Source organism: Rhinatrema bivittatum, chromosome 6, assembly GCF_901001135.1.
Source record: "Rhinatrema bivittatum chromosome 6, aRhiBiv1.1, whole genome shotgun sequence".
In the NCBI taxonomy this organism is placed as follows: Eukaryota; Metazoa; Chordata; class Amphibia; order Gymnophiona; family Rhinatrematidae; genus Rhinatrema; species Rhinatrema bivittatum.
Window position 1 is genome coordinate 18,782,196 of NC_042620.1, and position 20,713 is coordinate 18,802,908.

At 49.2% G+C, this 20,713-nt stretch overlaps 1 protein-coding gene across 1 annotated transcript in view; it reads left to right on the top strand.

Annotated features, from left to right (window-relative positions):
- Window positions 1-20,713, top strand: part of MARCH4 (membrane associated ring-CH-type finger 4) — a 238,934-nt gene that overhangs the window by 70,513 nt on the left and 147,708 nt on the right. The window contains exon 4 of the mRNA XM_029605145.1: window positions 3,820-4,285. Within this exon, the coding sequence (XP_029461005.1) occupies window positions 3,820-4,285 (466 nt within the window). The remainder of the gene's footprint in view (window positions 1-3,819; window positions 4,286-20,713) is intronic.

Here is a 20,713-nt window from a genome sequence, read left to right on the forward strand (position 1 = left end):
CTAAGTCATGGGACCACGGAGACTCTGACTAGAGCGAGAACAGGTGTAGCTCCAAGGGGACCTCTGGTGGTAGGGAGGCTGCATAACAGGCAGGATCCTAACGTGAAGAGGGATATGTGCAGTAGTACAGAAATGCTAGATAGTAATCTAGAAATCAGAGATATTAGTACAGAAATGATAAAGAGCATGCAAATGCTAAACTGTAGTAGAGAAATGACAAATAGAATTATATACATGCTAAGAAGACGACGAGAAATGATAAGCAGTGCTCTTGCCTATGACCAGCTCACAGCTGCTCAGGTCATTAGTGACAATTGACAATTTTGTTTTGGTTCTTTATTTCATTTGCTATTTTTTTCTTCTTTCATGTCTACATTTTAGCATACACCAGATCATTTTAGCACATGCTAAAAGCAGCAATGAAAATGCTGGGGGTTTTTTGTGTTGTTTCAGATGGGAAGTGACAACATGAAATAATAAATGTTGTTGTGATGTCCCCTTCATTTAAAAATGAGAGTGCATCACTAACAAGTGAGTACAAAGTTGGCGCACATGTTTTTAGCTTACTGTCTGGGAATGAGGAAAGCTTATGAGATTTCTGTGTCTGTGTGTGTGTGTGTGTGTGTGTGCGCATCTTCTTAATTAGGGATGTGCATTCGTTTGAAAAGAAACAGAAAATGTCAATGATATTTCCTATATCATTTCATTTTAGTAACAGACCAAAATAAAAAAAAATGTTTATTTTTCATTTTGTTTTAAGGCCACACTCCCAAAACAGCAAAATATGCTGCCAATTAAAATATTCCAAGCTCCCGATTTTTTTTTAAAAAGCCCCCGAATCCATCCTCCAGCTTATCCCTCATATCCAGGCTCCAGAGAGAGATAAGAGCAATGCCCAGTGACTCCTGCCTCACCCGTTGCATTATTTCAAAATAGCACCAGCTGACCCATGGCAGCGCCACTGTGAAACGTAGCCACGTGCCTCCAGGCAGCCACTGCCGTGTTGTGACTGGAGAGTGTCCCTGCCCCACTCAGACCCTGGACATTGCGGGTAGGTGGGAGAGGGAATCTCAGGCTTGTTTTTAATTAGACAGCTTGGTATTTTTAAAATGCTGGCATGTTTTGTGGGTCTAAAATACACACACAAACAAAAGTGAAAACTCCCAGCAGTAAAACAGATATTTAAAAAAAAGAAAAGCAAAATGTGCACTCCTTCTAATAATTGTTTGGTTTGTTTTCTGATCCACGCCAAATTCTCAGGAGCTGTCAGGGGGGACATGAGGACTCTCACGTCGATTATTTTTGGATTCACACATTTGTGTAGCCTGCTCACGAATGCATCACAGAAAGTATAGTTCTGGGTAGAATTTCTTGTATTTGTTTTTGCTGAGCTGATATACAGTGGCAAGAAAACAGAAGGGTTATTGTATAATAAAGACAGCTGGGTCATATGTTTTTGATCTAGGCTTCTGATTGTGAACTTTGCTTGGGCTTGATTTACCAAACTATGATGCATGAATAGCGAGACCTCTGAAAATCTTGGAGAAATGTCAAAGTCCCCAATATTTTAATCATTTTCATAGATTTTACAATCACATTCTAAAGAATCTCTCCCAAAAAAGATATTTTATGATATTTAGTATTTCCTATAATTGGGATTGTGTTTATTTTAATATTATGCTGTATTATCTTATTGCATTGTTTTATTTAGATGGCTATAATGTATTATTTTATTAGATTATTATGCTGTAACTCACCTTGAGCAGTTTGTATGGGAAGGTGCAAAATAAAATGTGGTCAAAATAATAGGAACATCACTCCCTAATGGACAGGGTTTATATTGTAAAATATTTTAGATGTGATTGTGTTACCTGTTTCCAAGAGTGGTCAATTAATTGAATGGTATCAGATGAGTAAAGAATATCTTCTTATTATATTCTTAATTCCTCTTATATGTTCACATAACAGAAGATAAGTGAGACTGTTCAATAATTATTAGTTACAATCTTTTTTTGTAGACTCCTCTCTGTAACTTTTATCCCCAAATAACCCCTTTTGTAGGACATTAGTTGTGTTTTCATTGTTCAGAACAGTTTTGGTTAACTAGTTCCTCGCCAGGGCTGAAAATTGTACTTGAATGTTGAAGTTTAATAGTCTAACTGCACTACCCAATGCCAGTCGCCCAAAAAAAAAAAAAGATACCCAAGGCATAACCTCCTGGTCACTTCATTGCCTGGTTTAAATGTGTGCACATCGATGCAGAAAAAGACACAACAATCTAAACCAATTTGCTTCCCTGATTATATATATATATATCAGGGAAGCAAATTGCTTATATATATATGTGTGTGTGTGCGCGCGTACAGAAAGCACATCTATTTATATATAGCTCTATGCACGCTGTAAATACCTAGCAGTGCACGCCTTTCACCCACACACTAAACACCGCTCCGCCTGCAGCAGCAGCACAGAAAGCAAAGCCTATCACGACATCCCTGCGAGGTGCTGACGGGGCCGCTCGACAGCCGACAGTGGGGGGAGGAGGAGGATCGCTTCGGGCCCCACTTCCATGCTCTCCCTCCCTCGTCTCTAACCCCTGCTGGTTGCGTCAGTACCGCCTCTCCCCCCCCCCCCCCTCCCACACGTGTGACGTGGCAGACGGGGAGGGAGCTGTCCAAAGGTGGCGAGTGCTGAAACTGCAGCCCCGGCCGTGCCTCGGCTTCCCAGGGACACGCACACTCACTCACACACACACACACACACACTCTGCCCTCCACCCCCCTACCATCGCCACTGGGGGGAAGCTCTCCAACCCATCCTTTCCTCTCGATTGTTTCTGGAGCAGGCAGAGTCACGTTTCCAGTTGTGAAAAGCCCCCGTTACACACTGCAACCAATAACGCTGCCTACCGGGGCACAGGTAGCAAGAGCGGCAGGAGACGGGCACCCAGCGTCCTGGGGCAGAAGGGGGAGCTGGTAAGGATGGTGCTGCCCTCATGGGTGCCAGCACGGTAGGCGCCGGAAGAACCTCTCTCTCTTCTTGGTCCATCGGCCTCCTGCAGGGAGAGATGATAAAGACTTGAAGGCAGGGCTTGAGCCAGGAGGAAAGCAAGAGAAAATGAGATTACCTTCGTCAGGGATCGACAATAAAGGAGCGCCCTGTGCCTTCAACTGGAAATTTGTAATTTTACTGGGGGGGGGGGGGGGGGGTGTCTTATTCTCCCGTTCCCAGCCTGCAGCCGCCTTTGGTGATGTTTCTGGCAGTGTGAGGGGAGGTTAAAACGTGAGCCCATAGCTCTGCCAGCTCCTCTGCATCCAAAGTACATCGGATTCCTTACTCGTTATTTGTACAAATGCGGAAGTGAAATGAGATTAAAAACCAAATTTACAGGAATCTCTGCCCTCAGCCAGTGGAGAGGGGAAAACAAATTGGATTAGTGGAGAAACTCCGGAAAGGTTCGTGAACCCTGCTCATCACTTGTGCCAAAGCCGGCGTGCAAACGATGACATTTTGAAAGCTTCGTTTTCCTTACTCGATGGTTTGTTTGGTTTTTTGTTTTTTTTGCAATAAAATAATGAACACGCCATTTAGCAGGGCAGAGCAAACATCCCCCTGAAAAGTGGGTAAAAGATCTGTAAACTCGGGGGCTAAGGCGAGAGCTCCGCGGGAGTCGCTGGGAAAGCAAGTTTGGAGCCCCGTTGCCCGCCTGACGAACCGGAAAAGCGATCGCTCAGCTGAAGGAGTTTGGGGGTTTTTTTTGCTTTTTTTTTTTAAAGATTCGCTCCGATCCGTATTTTATTTTTTTTGTTTGGGTGCAAGAAGCGCCAGTGGCGGGAAGGAGGGATCGCGCTCCCCCACCCCCCCGCCTCTGCTCCGGGCAGCGCACATGTTGGCGAGCGCCGGCGCGCTCTCTCGGGGCTGCCGCGGGCTCCGGGCTGCCGGGCGGATGCTGCGCCCCCCGGGGCTGCTGAAGTGCCGCGGCCGCCTGCTCTTCGATGACCTGAAGCTCTTCCTGCTCGGGCGCCCGCGTGCCCCGGCCCCGCCCATGCCCGGCGCCGAGGAGGGGGAGGGGGAGGAGGCGGCGGCCAACAACAACAACAGCTGGAGGAGCGCGCCGGCAGGGGGCGCCGCCCCGCCACCCCCGGCCCTGCTGGGCAGCGCCGCCGCCGCCGCCGCCGACGAGTGCTGGAAAGGCCGAGCGGACGACAGGCACTCGCTGGGCAGCAGCATCGACAGCGGCATGAGGACCCCGCTCTGCAGGATCTGCTTCCAGGGGCCTGAACAGGTGGGTTCCCTCCCCCCCCCCCTCCTCCCAAACCCGGCACGTGCCATGGACCTGGGAGGGGGAACACCAATGCCCCCATTTACCTTGCGGTGCGGTGGGTAGCCAGGGGCTTCCTTGTCGTGGTGGACACCCACCCACACTGACTCCGTGGCTTTGCCATCCTGCAAATGCAAACAGTGCCCTAACTGGAGGGGTAGTGGGACATCTGTCTCTGCTGAAAGTTACAGATGGGTTGGTTTGGGTTTCTTTTGCTCATGACTTGAGGTTGTTGTAGCCAGAATTGATGGTTTTCACCGCTTCGTCTATGTTCCCATAAAACCATGAGAAAGTGTTTCCCCATTACTGTGTGTGGCACTCGCACCCTAATGCCTGCTTTGCTTGCTCTTTTCAGGGAGGAATCTTTACGCTGCTTCTTTTTAGGGCACTACAGAAAAAAGGGGGGGTTTAAGATAAGCCGGATGAGTTTTGCTAGCCCTCCTCCCTGAATCCATTCCAAAGTCTGTAAAGTAGAAGAAGAAAGCTTTCATAGTGTAGTAACCATGCAATGCCACTATTTTACCATGGAAGGAGCAGATTACAAAAAAAAAGAAAGCAAGCAAGCTACCGGCTGCTAGCAATGGCATTGCTCTCTAGCTGCTGAAGACCGCTCTTTAGTCTGGTAGTTGACTTTTTTCTGTGGCATGCACAGTTCATCCAGACAGTTTCAATCAACTCTCAGGCCTAAGGGTCTGAGGAGGTTGCCTGTGTGAGCCCTGTTCCTCCCAGGGTTCACTGGCTGTCAGACTGTGTAGCGTTTCTGATTGACTTAGGTGGTGACGGAAGGGTCGGTATTGGTTTCTTGATGAAATCTGGTCTTTAGTCCTGGGAGTGATACAGATCTGAAGCTTCGTCTCTAGGAAGTCCGTGCCCGGACACGCTTACTGTTCTCAACTTTCTAAAAACATGGTGGCGAGATGGGCTCCAACTCCTCCCAGAGTGGGCAAAAGCCCACCTGAGCTTAATTTTACTCCTGGTGGAAGAAATGTCTGCCCAGCAATTGAACTAGTTCATTGCAGGCTTAAAGTGGCTAAGGTAGCACCCGTCAGTTATCCAAATAACTTTAGGGGGTATCCAGAAGAAAACATGATCTCCAGATCGGGATTAATGCCCTCATTCTTTGAAAGGTATCTTTCCATTCGTGTTTAAAAATGATGGCCCAGGTCTTGATGCGTTAGGTAATTACATGCCAGCTGGTGTCTGAGGTAGGAAGCACCACTTGATAATTTCACATAGTCTAGAAGTCGTATTGGATTTCCATGATGCACGAGAACCTATAGTAGGCCTTCAAGCTTGTGAAATACTAGAAATATTTTGCTAAAATCTACGGGGGCAATTTTTTTTTTTTAAATAGCTTGCATAGTTGCCAACAACACGGTACTTTTAAGATGTGTAAGGAGTCCCATGTACTTTGCATTTGCTGTTTGTTATGGGTGGCTGAGGGGGGAACAAGATAGTGGGTGTGCAATTGAAAATCACCTGTGTGTCCTCTGTTTTACTCACCTGAGCTAAACACACCCACAGGAGTGCCTCCTTTTAATGTAGCTAAATGTACGCCTGCTATGGAGCCTGTGCATTTGAGGAGGGTAACTTCCATCAGGCCATTTTACCCAGATAAAAACCCTGTTTCCCTGGGTAAATTGCAAATCAAGTGCCTGCTGACAGTTCTGCTGCTTCCGCCTGTGGCTGTGCCTGGCTGCAGGGACAGATGAGAGCAGCTGTGGCACATTTCACTGCGCTGTGATACTCCGGAAACTCCCAGTAATTGGAGTATATATCCTTTCTCCACATGGGCTTCTTTTTGCACACACCATGAAAGGAATGAACCTCAGTCAGAAGCCAGGGTAGGCTGAGCACCCTCTCAGTCCCTCCGATTCATTGCGAGTGCTCTTGCTTTCTGCTTGCATTGTGCCAAAGAGAGCTTTCCTTCGGGAGCTGACAGGGTTTAGTTACGTACAGACAACATGTCAAGGTGCACCTGGAAGTCCTTTTGGATCAGGTTGGCGGTGCTTAAGATAATTAGTCTCATTTCTGTATCCATGCCTGAACAATCTGAGTGCATTTGCAACTTTTTTTTTTTTGAATTTCACTTTTGGGCACTTCAAAGCAAATTGCATTCAGGAAGTGTGGGTTTTTCCCTGTTTCAGAGGGCTCACCATCCAAATTTGTACCAGAGGGAATGGAGGATAAAGTGACTTACCCCAGGACACAAGGAGCAGCAGCAGCAGTGGGATTTGAACCCTGGTTTGTAGCCTGCTGCTCTAACCACCAGGCTATTCCTCCACTCCAACGCTTGGTACCTTGGATCAGGGCAAACTGGAAATCGGGATATGGAGTTGTTTTCTACGTCTCCTTGCCTGGGCAATAATTGTGACCGTAGAGCAATCTAGCAGCAATTATTTGGCCTCCGGTTGTAGTCTTCACTGCACAGCGTCCTTGTCTTCTTATTCTCGGAAAGGAAGGAACAACAGAATCCCTCCCTGGGACTCCAGGGTTGACAATATTCTTCTATCCTACGCACAGAAAGAGAAGGTCTCGTGCAGACGCTGCAGCCTGACACTTTGTGTCTCACATGCAGGCTCTGAGGATTCACTTTGCAGAATATTCTTGCTGTAGGACACCTGGCCACATGATTTTACACTTAAGTATCTAGATCTGCTGCATTTTGCTCTGAGGGCTGCTGCCTTGCCATCTGTCAGTGCATCAGAGGAAAGAATTAGAGAAACAGATGGGCCCTGTCGTTGGATTTCATCAGCACCGGCCCCTCTCAGCCTCTAAATTTAAGGTAAGAAGAGGGTGAGCATTTTAGTGTCCTACCTTTTTTGTTTTGTTTCTTTCTTTCTTTTGTTAAACTGCTTTGCTGATTCCAGGCTTCATCTCTTGCTATTTGTCTTATTCAGAGTTCTTCATTAGGCTGCCGCGGGGCCTGCTACAGTGATCGCAAGAGGCCCAGGTTCAGCGCTAAATTTTCCTAGGCTCCCGCCTCTATTCCTTCATCCAGGCCTGGCGCCTGCCGCCACCGCGCCCGCTCGCCCCGTAGAACGCAGCCCACCCTGCAACGAGGAACGTGGGCGTGGGGGTCTGCGAGCCCTCTCCCGCCGTCAGGCTCTGCTCCCTCCTCTCGCACGGGCGTACTGTGAGCCAGGAAACCACGCACTGGGCTGATGTGGGACGCCACAGGGCCTGCGGGAGCACCTGGCCCTACACTGAGATGTCTTGATGGAGCTGCTGCCGCCGCCGCGGGGCCAAGGCTGCTCGACAGGACCAGCAGCAGAGGGTTGGGTGAGGAGGGGAGGATCAGGGTGGGGAGGTCTCCTATGACCTTGAAAACAATTTTTCACCCAACTGTTTCCTTGTACTTCCAGTTGGAATCAGGGCTGGGATCCCAACTCCTCAGGGATTTATTCCTCCATTTTATCCCCATCTATTTCCCCAACATACCTAGACTGGTCCTTGCAGTGTTGCTCCAGGGGCCATGCACAGTCATAGGTCTTGATCCCGAATCCAGCCGTTAGGCATTACCCTTAGGAAATGACTGTAACTCCCACCCTGCCGGGGGCTGTGGACACCGCCTCTGCACAACTCCCAGCCCTGGCCGACCGGGGGAGAAGAAGGCCCAGTCTAGGAATCGAACAGGGGATCCTTCCGCATTGGAAGTGGACAGCACTTACCAAACAAGCCACAGGAGCAGCCCTCGAGAACATCATTTAACCCCTGACCTTGTGCTCAGATGTTCCTCTGCTATCTTGTGCAGCAAGGGAATTGCCTCTACCCGAAATGAGAACAAAATGAGGTTATTGTGTATTGCAGACAGTCACGGGGCTTGCTGTGCTGTCTCTTTATGTAGATCTCTATACATCGTGGTATATACATCTAACATATCTTCATCCTGCCCAAGATGAGTCTCCTGATAGCAGAAGCCACTTCCCAGCATGCACCTCTCAGCATCAAGCCAAGGAGTGCATACTTGAAGCTAAAGCACTTAGGAAAAGATGATGCAGCTTCACATCAATCCTGGAGATGTTTTCCTTCTTAATAGACATCTGTCTTTAAAGGAACAGTCACGTTAATGGGCAAAGTTTATAACCCAGCTGGGAGGGAGCTCTGCCAGCGTGCACAAGGCTTGCAAGCAGTTCAGAGCATTGTTTTTGTGGCAGGAGGTTTATTTATTTATTTTATTTATTTATTTATTTAGTATTTTTCTATACCGGCATTCACGGAGTTCGTATCATGTCGGTTTACATAAAACAAGGGGTGAGAAATACATTATAACGTAAATAACTAATAATATAAGAGTATACATTAAAAGGTAAAACAAGTGCATGGAAGAAAAAAGTTACAATAAAACGGGGTCATTCTAACTGGGATTAGAGTTAGAGGAAAGATAAAAAGTTTAACAAGAAGTAAAACATTGTAGTGATTGGTAGATAGTGACTGTTTCAGTTTAATAGGAAATGTTCAGTAATGCTGCATTTGATGGTAGTGAATCTTTAAGGGTCCGGAAATGCTTTCAGGTTAAATAATGCTGCGGCGTTGACAGTGGTGGTAACATCATCCTGGGTTCGGGTGATGGGGAGCTCATCTGCTCCCCCTCCCCAGACCATCTGAGCCACGGTGCCTGGAAGGGACCATCCTGAGCTGATGCCTCCGACCCTGGGCTTGGATTGCAGCCAAAGAGAGAGAGAGAGAGAGAGAGAGAGAGAGGCTGAGAGCAATGCTCCAGGTTATTCCTTACAAAGAGAAAATAATCAAAAGATAAATTTAGAAACTAAATGGCTGAGAAGAAAAAAAAAAAGCTGCTCAGTGTCTGTATTTACGCCTCCTCCTGACTTTTCATGGAGGGGAGGGTGCCAACCAGTAGCAAAGCAGCCGCTGTGAGGACGGCTTTCTGATTTGCCCAAGGCTCCAGCTGCTCTCTGACCGGTAGATTTGTAATTCACATTTCAGTAGCCAATTGATGGCTTGATATTTTTAGAAGAAGCGAGCACAAATTCAGTAGTACATAATACAGGCCAGCGGAGGAACAGCTCTTCTGCCGCAGCGGTCTGATTCCTGATGAAACAGGGCCCTTAGTCCTGTGGTTCTCAAACCAATCCATGCCACCAGTGGACCCTCTGATTTTTTTTGTGGACTGCATGTATAAATAAAGTTCTCGCGCACAGCGTAGAGTGTAAACTTGTGCACAGTGTTCTTTGAAATACCGCTCTCTTTAATTTTGTGTGTGTGTGTGTGTGTGTGCGTGTACTTCACGTCCCGTGTGTGCACACACGCGCACAGCTTACAAGGAACATTGTTTGCAACCCGCCAGCCAGCTTTTCAGAATAGCCACAATGAATATGCATGAAACATATTTGTATGCACTGGTTGTACCATTGTATGCAGATCTATCTTGTGCATAAACCTGACTGGCCAGCTTAGGTCCCAAGGACTTGAGTTAAGAACAGCCGCCTCAGTACACAGTGTCCTGAGTAGATTTGGGTCACCCATCAACTGGCTCCGTTACTTTCCTGACAGGCTGATTCATGCTTGCTGTTCTGAATTCAGAAAACTAAGACCATGTCAGCCTGTCAGACAAAGATTGCATTCACACTTTTCAAGGGCTTTGAAGACGGTGGATGCAGAGGCCCTCGTGCTTGAGATGTGGGCGCTATGCTCCGGTCTCTGCTGGGGTTGCCAACTGGCTCCAGGTTTTCAGGACAGGTTGATCCAGCCTTGGTTCTACCCCGTTGCATGCTGGGACTTATTCTGAATTCCCTAAGAAGAGCAAGACTAGAAAGTATTTGTGTGCAGGGGAGTAAAACCAGGACTGGATCGACCTGTCCTGAAAATCTGGAGCCAGTTGGAAACCCTAGTCCAGGGGTTCCCAACCCTGTCCTGGGGACCCCCCCAGCCGGTCGGGTTTTCAGGATATCCACACGAGCAAAAATTTGCATGTTATGGAAGCAGTGTAAGAATGAAAATGGCCAACCAGGGGAGGTGTTGAGGACGGAGAGTTTAACAGGTTCTGGGCAAGCTTAAGGAAGATAGGTTGGGAGGTCAGGTAGAACACACGATGGTGGGCGGGGAGGAGGTTAGTATTGGATTGCACATAGAAATCTATATGTACATCTACCCAAAGTGGAAGACTGCATGCGTCAATTTGATCTTTTATCTGCCATCCTTTTACTATGGCACAAGGAGGGGAGACGGAGGCGAGATTGGAGGATTATGCAGGCAGAAGAGGAGCGTTGTTACTAGCAGCGCTTCACATTTTTATGACTCTACTAGACATGGGATGGGAGAGGGATGTGTTGGGGAGGAGGGGATAGAGGAGGGTAGAGGAGGGAGCTAACGATGATGTGTAGAAGAGAAGCTGGAAAGGTGGATGGAGATGTGAAGCAGGATTAGAGGGAGCCGCTAGGAGGGAGAGTAACTCCACCTGAGCCCCTGTCCAGGACAGTGCCTGACGCCCCTTCCTTACTTCCCCCTCCTAGAGGCTTTGCATTCGCACATTTTTTTGGGTGGCAAACACTGACCCAGGAGAAGCAGGAAGCTGAAAAGGAGCACCCAGTACACTGCCTGCTACAGAAGCAAAGCCCTTGGAGCTACTGCATCACCAGGCTCAGGCCAGGACCACCTTCTCAGGGGAATTTCACTCATTAGTCGATCTCTTTTTTTTGTTTCAAGCCCCTGTGGAAGAGAGGAGGGCACCAGTGTTAAGAAGCAGTGTGAGTTCTGCTGGTGTTTCTCCTTCCTCCCGCTGGAAGTTCATCGGCTGCCGTTATCACTGGCCTGTAAGAGGGATCCCTGAGACGGCGTCCGTGGGGGAGCTTATGATGCGAAGGAAGTGCGGCCTGCCCCTGTTATTTTATTTTTCCCTTTTGATCAGAACAGCAGGGCTTCTGTCATCTTAACTCTCTTACAGGGACAGGGTTACTAGCAAGCTGTATGTCATAAGGAGCAGGCAGAGCCGGGCCTGCTTTCACCCTCCCACCCCCACTCCCCATTGCATCTGTTTACCTGTAGTTCCGATTTGGAAAAAGCAGAAACTACAAGACCCAAGATGCAATGGGAGTCCTTTATGACATAGAGCTTGTTGGTAAACTTCACCTGAGTTTACCCTTTGACGGATCATTAGGGGTGAGGATGGGGAGGTGGAGGAGAAGCAGAGATGTATTTATTTATTTAAGACATTTATAAACTGCTACATCCAATGATCTATGCAATGTACAGAAAAATAAAACACTCATAAAATATTATAAGGACAAACAAATCATCTCAGGCAATGCCAAGCAACATTTAAATCAGGAGAGGGGGACATGACCACCCAGAGACCCTCTGGGGCACTGCAGTCCTATCTGGACTGGACATGAGGTTTGTTCTCTGCATGCCTGATGTGAGTGAGTGGAGGCAGGCACGGTAACACGCGTTCACTGCGCACACTGCTTGCAGAGAGTGCATCCCGTTCTGCCTCTCCTCCTCAGCACTTGCAAGTCCATCACTTACACTACAAATCCGCAAGCCAGCCTGGTTTACAGGGTTTCTCCAATAAATGCACAGGAGATATATTTGCATATAACGAAGACCAGCCACGCAAATATATTTCTAGCATATTCATTGTAGACGTCCAGTTTGTGGCTCTGGGATTTGGGGACCCCCCTGCATTACAACGTATGTAAGGCAAACTCAGCTAGGATACACTCGGCTGCCATCTAGTGGCCTGCGCCAGCACTGCACGTTTGTAGGGAGGCAGCCTGTGCTTTTCCTCCAGTTTGTCTAGAAACAGCGGGAGACAGAAGAAAGCACAGGTGGATGGCATTGATCTGTGCTCTGATATCAGCAGCTCCCCCAGATCAGAGCCCTGGGATTAGCCGCAGTTTCAGCCTCTTCCGAGACCGGCCTTCTTCATCAGACACTGCTCACGGTTGGATTTGGAAAATGCTGGGGTAGTTGAGGTCACAGGGCATATCTGGGGGTAAATAGATAGGTGCCATTCAACAGACGCTCCGTGCTTGTCTGCATAACTCTACTGGAAATTATGATTGCTCCATTCTGACACCAAATTCCCATTGGAGCACTAGAAAGAGAAGAGCAGGCAGTGTGAGGTTAAGTACTCTTTTATGGGGTACTTGTGTTTAAACCGACTAACACATAGTAACATGGTGTCGGCAGAAAAAGAGACAAACGGCCCAGGAAGTCTGCCCAGCAAGTCTGTTTAGAGTTGTAACTGCTGCTCCATGCAGGTTACCCCCATGCCTTCTGTTAAGGGTAGTAACTGCCGCTCCGTGCAGGTTACCCCCATGCCTTCTGTCAAGGATAGTAACTGCCGCTCCATGCAGGTTACTCCCATGCCTTCTGTTAAGGGTAGTAACTGCCGCTCCGTGCAGGTTACCCCCATGCCTTCTGTCAAGGATAGTAACTGCCGCTCCATGCAGGTTACTCCCATGCCTTCTGTTAAGGATAGTAACTGCCGCTCCGTGCAGGTTACTCCCATGCCTTCTGTTAAGGGTAGTAACTGCCGCTCCGTGCAGGTTACCCCCATGCCTTCTGTTAAGGATAGTAACTGCTGCTCCATGCAGGTTACCCCATGCCTTCTGTCAAGGATAGTAACTGCCGCTCCGTGCAGGTTACCCCCATGCCTTCTGTTAAGGATAGCAACTGCCGCTCCGTGCAGGTTACCCCCATGCCTTCTGTTAAGGGTAGTAAATGCCACTCCGTGCAGGTTACCCCCATGCCTTCTGTTAAGGATAGTAACTGCCGCTCCGTGCAGGTTACCCCCATGCCTTCTGTTAAGGGCAGCAACTGCCGCTCCGTGCAGGTTACCCCCATGCCTTCTGTTAAGGGTAGTAACTGCCGCTCCGTGCAGGTTACCCCCATGTTTCTGTTAAGGATAGCAACTGCCGCTCCGTGCAGGTTACCCCCATGCCTTCTGTTAAGGGTAGTAACTGCCGCTCCGTGCAGGTTACCCCCATGCCTTCTGTTAAGGGTAGCAACTGCCGCTCCGTGCAGGTTACCCCCATGTTTCTGTTAAGGATAGCAACTGCCGCTCCGTGCAGGTTACCCCCATGCCTTCTGTTAAGGGTAGTAACTGCCGCTCCGTGCAGGTTACCCCCATGCCTTCTTTTAAGGGTAGTAACTGCCGCTCCGTGCAGGTTACCCCCATGCCTTCTGTCCAGGGTAGGAACTGCTGCTCCATCCAGGTTACCCCAAAAATATGGATTGGAACCGTCTCCAGGACCAAGCCCCAAGCCTCTACACTAATCACCACTCCCTCCTCAGAGTGAATTCTTTTACTATCACTCAACCAGTATTTCATCCAGTCCCACCTTAGCACCCACCCCACAGGCTGCTCGGTTTATTCATGAGCCTCCTGGGTGGGACTGTATCCAAAGCTTTGCTGAAATCCAGTGCATGGCCTTGATCTATTAGCTTGTCATCCAGTTGCAGAAATCAATCAGGCTGGTTTGACATGACCAGACTCTGGTAAAAACCATGCTGCCTTGAATCCTGCAGTTTATTGCAGCGTAGATAGTTCCCTATCCTTTCCTTTAGCAGAGTCTCCATTAATTTTCCCACCACTGCTACCACTTTTATGAAGAGGGACCCCCATCTGCCCTTCTCCAAAGATCTATGGAACAGTGGACCCACCAGAACCTCTCTGAGTTCCTTTACTATTCCAGGATGCATCGCATCTGCCCCATGCCTGTGTCCACTCTCAGTTTCACTAGGTCCACGCAGACACTCTCTCTTCTGTAAAACGGTCACATCCACCCCATTCCTAGCTGTTCTCCTCTCAACAATCTGTGCTCCTTGTCCAAGGTCGTGGTCAGTGAATAGCAGACGGAAATATCCAGTCAGCATTTCTGCTTTGTCCTCATCTCTTGCCTCGCCTTTCAGTCCTAGCTTTCCACCTGTGCTCTGCCTCCTTTCTCCAGGGACCTGAACGACGTCTCGCCTCCTCCCTTTATTTCTTTAGCTCTCTTTTCTCCTGCTTGTGTTCTTGCTATCCTGATCCCTTTCTTCGTCTCTTTTAACTTTTCCCGATATTCTTCAGGTGTTGCTCCTTTTGAAAACCTTTTCTACGTTTTGAATGCCAATCTTTTTGCCCTTAAATTTTTTTTTTTTTTCAAACTCCAGATGGTTTCCTCTTCCTCTTAGTTTTGCATTTTTTTTTTTTTCCATTTTTATGGCTCCTTTTAGTCTGGCCCATTGATTTTTTTTTTCCCCACTTCACTTCCTTCCTCCCACCCACCCACCTTCGGGGCTTCCTTCAGGTGCTTGCCCGTTTTACCAGAGTATTTTCGAAGCTCTGGACTACGAGCTTCGTGCGATTCCTTCTGCACTTTGGCCGTTGTGATCACGGGCGCCCAGACGGGCACCTACCCAGGCATTCGTGACTCTTCCTCCTTTTGTAAGTGGCAGGTCCGGTATCGCCCCCTTCCCTTGTGTGTGTGTGGGGGGGGGGGGCCGTCACCGTCTGCCTGAGCAGAGGTCCCTTGGAAAGTGCCCACAATCTCCCGACCTCTCTCCGATTCAGCGGATGGGGATACTCCAGTGCCCACCTGGCAGGTTAAAATCGCCCACCAACAATACTTCCCCTTCCACGCTGGTCCTCAGCCAGCTTCCTGCCCACTTCCTCTGTGTGGGCCGGAGAATGGAGGCTGCGCCGGTGGAAATGGGATGCACGTCCTCTCCTGCTCACAGCCCTGGATTTCGCACCCTCGCACTTCAGAGCTCGCTGCAGTGTAATCTCTCGTTAAGCTTTTCGGGAGGGGCTGTTTAGCACAACCGGATCGAGCTCTTCCATGTCGGGTCTCGCTTTTGTAGGCTGTTTTTTTTTTTTTTTTTCTTTATGGTCGGTGCCTGTGCTGCAGCAGCCCAGATGTGCAAACAGAAGGAACGAGGACCAGGGGACCCTTCCGAGCTCAGCTCATCATCTAATAGGGTAAACGAGCTTCACAGCAGGGCAGCAGCCACAGGTGTAAAGTTTCATCTCCAAAATAGTGGAATCACCTCCCCCTCGAAAAAGAGCAAAGCTGAAATTTGTATTAAAACACGATATTAGGCTATCACAAGCTTTCTTTCCAAAATGTTCTCTTTCTAGTTATACTGACCATTAGCAACAGAAAACCCTTTTCTGGGGCAGAAACCCACTTAGAAAATGGACTGTAAAGTACCGGAAATCTTCTTCACGCAAGGTGCAGCCACCGAAAAATTCTGTGTCCTCTCTTTTTGTGGTCAGACAAAAAGACCTCAATCCTCTGTACTCCGCGTTGCTAGATTATTATTTCTAATGCGTTTCGAAAATTCAGAAAGTGCTATTCATTTTGCCTCTGAGGTGGCCGCCTCGCTGGTCTGCGGTGGGTGTTCCCGTAAGCCGGGTGCTTTTGCACTTATTGAGATGGTGAAGACAATTTAGCAGTCATGCAGGTGAGGGACTAACTGCAGTAGTGTGGGTGGGGGCAGTGCATGCTGCTCTTTCCTCCCACCGCGTACCCATAACCTGAGATGCACCGGCAGACAACGCCTGGCCAGTGCACCCCACTCCTGCTCCGCAGCACTCTCAGCTAGTCCAGTAGTGAGACACCCCCCACACAGCTCTGCCAGTGCACCCCACTCCTGCTCCGCAGCACTCTCAGCTAGTCCAGTAGTGAGACACCCCCACACAGCTCTGCCAGTGCACTTCACCCTTCCCCTGCAGCACTCTCAGCTAGTCCAGTAGTGAGACACCCCCCACACAGCTCTGCCAGTGCACCTCACCCTTCCCCTGCAGCACTCTCAGCTAGTCCAGTAGTGAGACACCCCCCACACAGCTCTGCCAGTGCACCCCACTCCTGCTCCGCAGCACTCTCAGCTAGTCCAGTAGTGAGGCAGCCCCCCACACAGCTCTGCCAGTGCACCCCACTCCTGCTCCGCAGCACTCTCAGCTAGTCCAGTAGTGAGACACCCCACACACAGCTCTGCCAGTGCACCCCACTCCTGCTCCGCAGCACTCTCAGCTAGTCCAGTAGTGAGACACCCCCCACACAGCTCTGCCTGTGCACCCCACTCCTGCTCCGCAGCACTCTCAGCTAGTCCAGTAGTGAGACACCCCCACACAGCTCTGCCAGTGCACTTCACCCTTCCCCTGCAGCACTCTCAGCTAGTCCAGTAGTGAGACACCCCCCACACAGCTCTGCCAGTGCACCCCACTCCTGCTCCGCAGCACTCTCAGCTAGTCCAGTAGTGAGACACCCCCCACACAGCTCTGCCAGTGCCCTTCACCCTTCCCCTGCAGCACTCTCAGCTAGTCCAGTAGTGAGACACCCCCCATACAGCCTGGCCAGTGCACCCCACTCCTGCTCCGCAGCACTCTCAGCTAGTCCAGTAGTGAGACACCCCACACACAGCTCTGCCAGTGCACTTCACCCTTCCCCTGCAGCACTCTCAGCTAGTCCAGTAGTGAGACACCCCCCACACAGCTCTGCCTGTGCACCCCACTCCTGCTCCGCAGCACTCTCAGCTAGTCCAGTAGTGAGACACCCCCCACACAGCTCTGCCAGTGCACTTCACCCTTCCCCTGCAGCACTCTCAGCTAGTCCAGTAGTGAGACACCCCCCACACAGCTCTGCCAGTGCACTTCACCCTTCCCCTGCAGCACTCTCAGCTAGTCCAGTAGTGAGACACCCCCCACACAGCTCTGCCAGTGCACCCCACTCCTGCTCCGCAGCACTCTCAGCTAGTCCAGTAGTGAGACACCCCCCACACAGCTCTGCCAGTGCACTTCACCCTTCCCCTGCAGCACTCTCAGCTAGTCCAGTAGTGAGACACCCCCCATACAGCCTGGCCAGTGCACCCCACTCCTGCTCCGCAGCACTCTCAGCTAGTCCAGTAGTGAGACACCCCACACACAGCTCTGCCAGTGCACTTCACCCTTCCCCTGCAGCACCCCATTCTATTTGGGTACAGCTTTGCCAATGCACCTCGGCATCCCCTGCTAGTCCAATAGCAAGAGTCCCACCCCCTCCAGCCAGTGCACCTCACTCCTTTCCTTTCCTGCTTTTCCAGTGCTAGTACTCGTGCACAGATCTGCCTGCGTGTTTCAGACCTTATCTGCACTGAACAAAGGCAGACAGTAATGCTGTGCTTATGTGAAAGAGTTCAAATGCAACAGCGCTTAGAATCAGCAAACTCATTTTTCATTGGCCCTGTGTCTGGATCTGAGGTACGAGATACCTAAGCCCCGACTGACTGGTGTTTTGAGGACAGATCCTGGAGCGCTGCACACACTTTTATCTCTGCCAAGAGCCGAAGTCTTGGGGCACCTGGTTGACCTTTTGTTCCAGTGTCTGCTGCAGACATTGATGAAAGGTTCCTAAATACAGTTTTTACAAGGGCTGAGCTACCAGCAGGCAGCCCGCCAGGAGCACAAGATTTGTGTGCTTCACCATCCAGGCACATGCAGCAGCTCTTCCAGCATGGGGTGGGAGCAGTGTCCACCTCAGCCTCCCTGATGCGTCCCCTCCTACAGAAGGCAATCATTTTTTGTCCAATCGCTTGCTTTCCACTGGAGATATCTCTGGGATTTCCTGCTGGCTGAGCTACGTTTATCGGGCCAGTGCAAGAATTTATCCAAAGTTGCTGGTGTATAGAGCTATCCAGTGTATAGGGGCGGCTTCCTCATTAGTTATCCACAGGCATGTTAAAGCCTGTTCTGTGTCCTGTGTCGTCCTGTCCATCGTCAGCGATGGCTCATTTTGATCAGATATAAGGGATCCCCTTTTCTTCAGGGTCAGGATGAGTGCTAGAATTCTTCTTGCTGCATTTTAAAGGGACACCGTCGGGATTGCAGAGAACGAGAGAGTCATCTGCAGCTCAGAAGAGTGGGCCAGTCCCGTTGCTGCAATCTGCGTACTTTTATGGCCAAAGAATATAAAATAGGAGAGTCGAGCAGGGCCCCCGAATAGCAAGCTCCCTATTAGTCCCAGAACATGGACAGAAATGTAATTGAATTTTGTGAGGCATTTAATTACATTTAACTTGTAATTCAAAGCTTTTGTAGTTATTGACTTGTTTTTGTAGTCTGCTCTGTGTGGTGCACTGGCAAAGAAATGGCACAAAAAATGCTTTAGTTGTAAACCTGAAATGCAGAAGACTTCACTTTGCTAAATAATGTGCTGTGCATCTTGATTCGCACAGAAGTCTCCCATCAGGTGTCGCCTCACCAAAGACTGCATTTAAGCAGATCTGTTGGCAGCCAGCGTTTCTCAAACTATTTCCTGCCCATGCCATGCACAACCAGAGGCTTTTGTCAAACCACATTTTCCACCAAGAGTACTGATTCCTTAGTGAGTGTAACCGCATGCTCATTCATCCTGAGACAAGATGTTTCCAATATGCGTTTAACCACCATTTGGAAACTGGTGTGTAGGGCATTTGAGGCAGTTTGTGCCCACGGTGACCATAAGAACAGTCTGAGCCAGGCTCTGGTCTATCCCATTCCATGTAGGGAAACAGACCTCTGATTTCCCTAGGAAGAACCGGACCACAAGTACAGCTCTTCCTGTATCAGTGCAATGTCTGCACGGGGCTGTGATGGAGATCTGCTCTGCAGCTGTCCGTGCTGTATTCATGTTTTACCTGTATCCGTGCAGTCTCTGCACGGGACTATGATGAGGACCTGCTCCTCAGCTGCTCTCTGTCCACTCTTGCTTTATTTGCATCAGTCTGTGACACCTGCATGGGGCTGTGATGGAGATCTGCTCTGCAGCTGTCCGTGCTGTATTCGTGTTTTACCTGTATCCGTGCACTCTCTGCACGGGACTATGATGAGGACCTGCTCCTCAGCTGCTCTCTGTCCAGTCTTGCTTTATTTGCATCAGTCTGTGACACCTGCCTGGGGCTGTGATGGAGATCCGCTCTTCAACTGTCCATGCTGTATTCATGTTTTACCTGTATCCGTGCAGTCTCTGCATGGGACTATGATGAGGACCTGCTCCTCAGCTGCTCTCTGTCCACTCTTGCTTTATTTGCATCAGTCTGTGACACCTGCATGGGGCTGTGATGGAGATCTGCTCTGCAGCTGTCCGTGCTGTATTCGTGTTTTACCTGTATCCGTGCACTCTCTGCACGGGACTATGATGAGGACCTGCTCCTCAGCTGCTCTCTGTCCACTCTTGCTTTATTTGCATCAGTCTGTGACACCTGCCTGGGGCTGTGATGGAGATCCGCTCTTCAACTGTCCATGCTGTATTCATGTTTTACCTGTATCCGTGCAGTCTCTGCACGGGACTATGATGAGGACCTGCTCCTCAGCTGCTCTTTGTCCACTCTTGCTTTATTTGCATCAGTCTGTGACACCTGCATGGGGCTGTGATGGAGATCTGCTCTGCAGCTGTCCGTGCTGTATTCATGTTTTACCTGTATCCTTGCAGTCTCTGCACGGGGCTATGATGAGGACCTGCTCCTCAGCTGCTCTTTGTCCACTCTTGCTTTATTTGCATCAGTCTGTGACACCTGCATGGGGCTGTGATGGAGATCCGCTCTGCAGCTGTCTGTGCTGTATTCATGCTTTACGTTTGTCAGTGTGACCCTTGCACGGGCTCTGAAGATCCTCTCTTCAGGTGCGCATGCTGAATTCATGCTTTATTTGTATCACTGTGTTGCCTGCATGGGGCTCCAATGGAGATCCACTACTAAGGTGTCTGTGCTGTATTCATGCATCACACACGTCAAATAGATAGGAAACATACTGAAATCATGGCACTCTTAATAATTATGTTTTAAACTGCCACCTGAACTTTCTAAAACAACGTTTTTGCTGGACCTGCTGCTTTCGAGTGAATGGTGCTGTAGACTTGAAATAGATTTTTAATTAACCATTGGAAAAAATTACAAATCCAGTGCTTTGTCCTTTTATCTTTTTACCCAGCTTCCTTCCAACAAAGGCGGCGCACACATGCACAGAACAGAAAGCAGTGCTTCCCTTTTCCTTCACAGGGACTCTATTCAGGGGCTCAACGCCTTTCGGTGTTAGGACGCGGAGGCTGCTTGATTGGCATTTCCCTAGAAAAGCTCTGTCATGCTGTGAGATTTGCCAAAGAGGATCAGAGCCTAAGAATTAGGAGACAGGGGCTAAAAGTTAGGGCTTAGGGGTACCAGATTTTATCCGATCATGTTTATGTAATTCACAGTGTTCATAAACCACCTTCCAGGTCCTTTGTAAGGCTACCCAAAGTGGTATACAACAAAAATGCAATAAAGCCAACAAAATAAGACATACCGTAAATAAAAAACCAAAAAACAATGACCCCCACCAGACACACACAGCTGTGTCACATTTTATAACATCCTCCTACCAACTTCCACTTTACCTTTTTCTGATATGGCTGATACTCCCACTCCTGCCTAACCTCTGGCAGCAACTTATTTCAC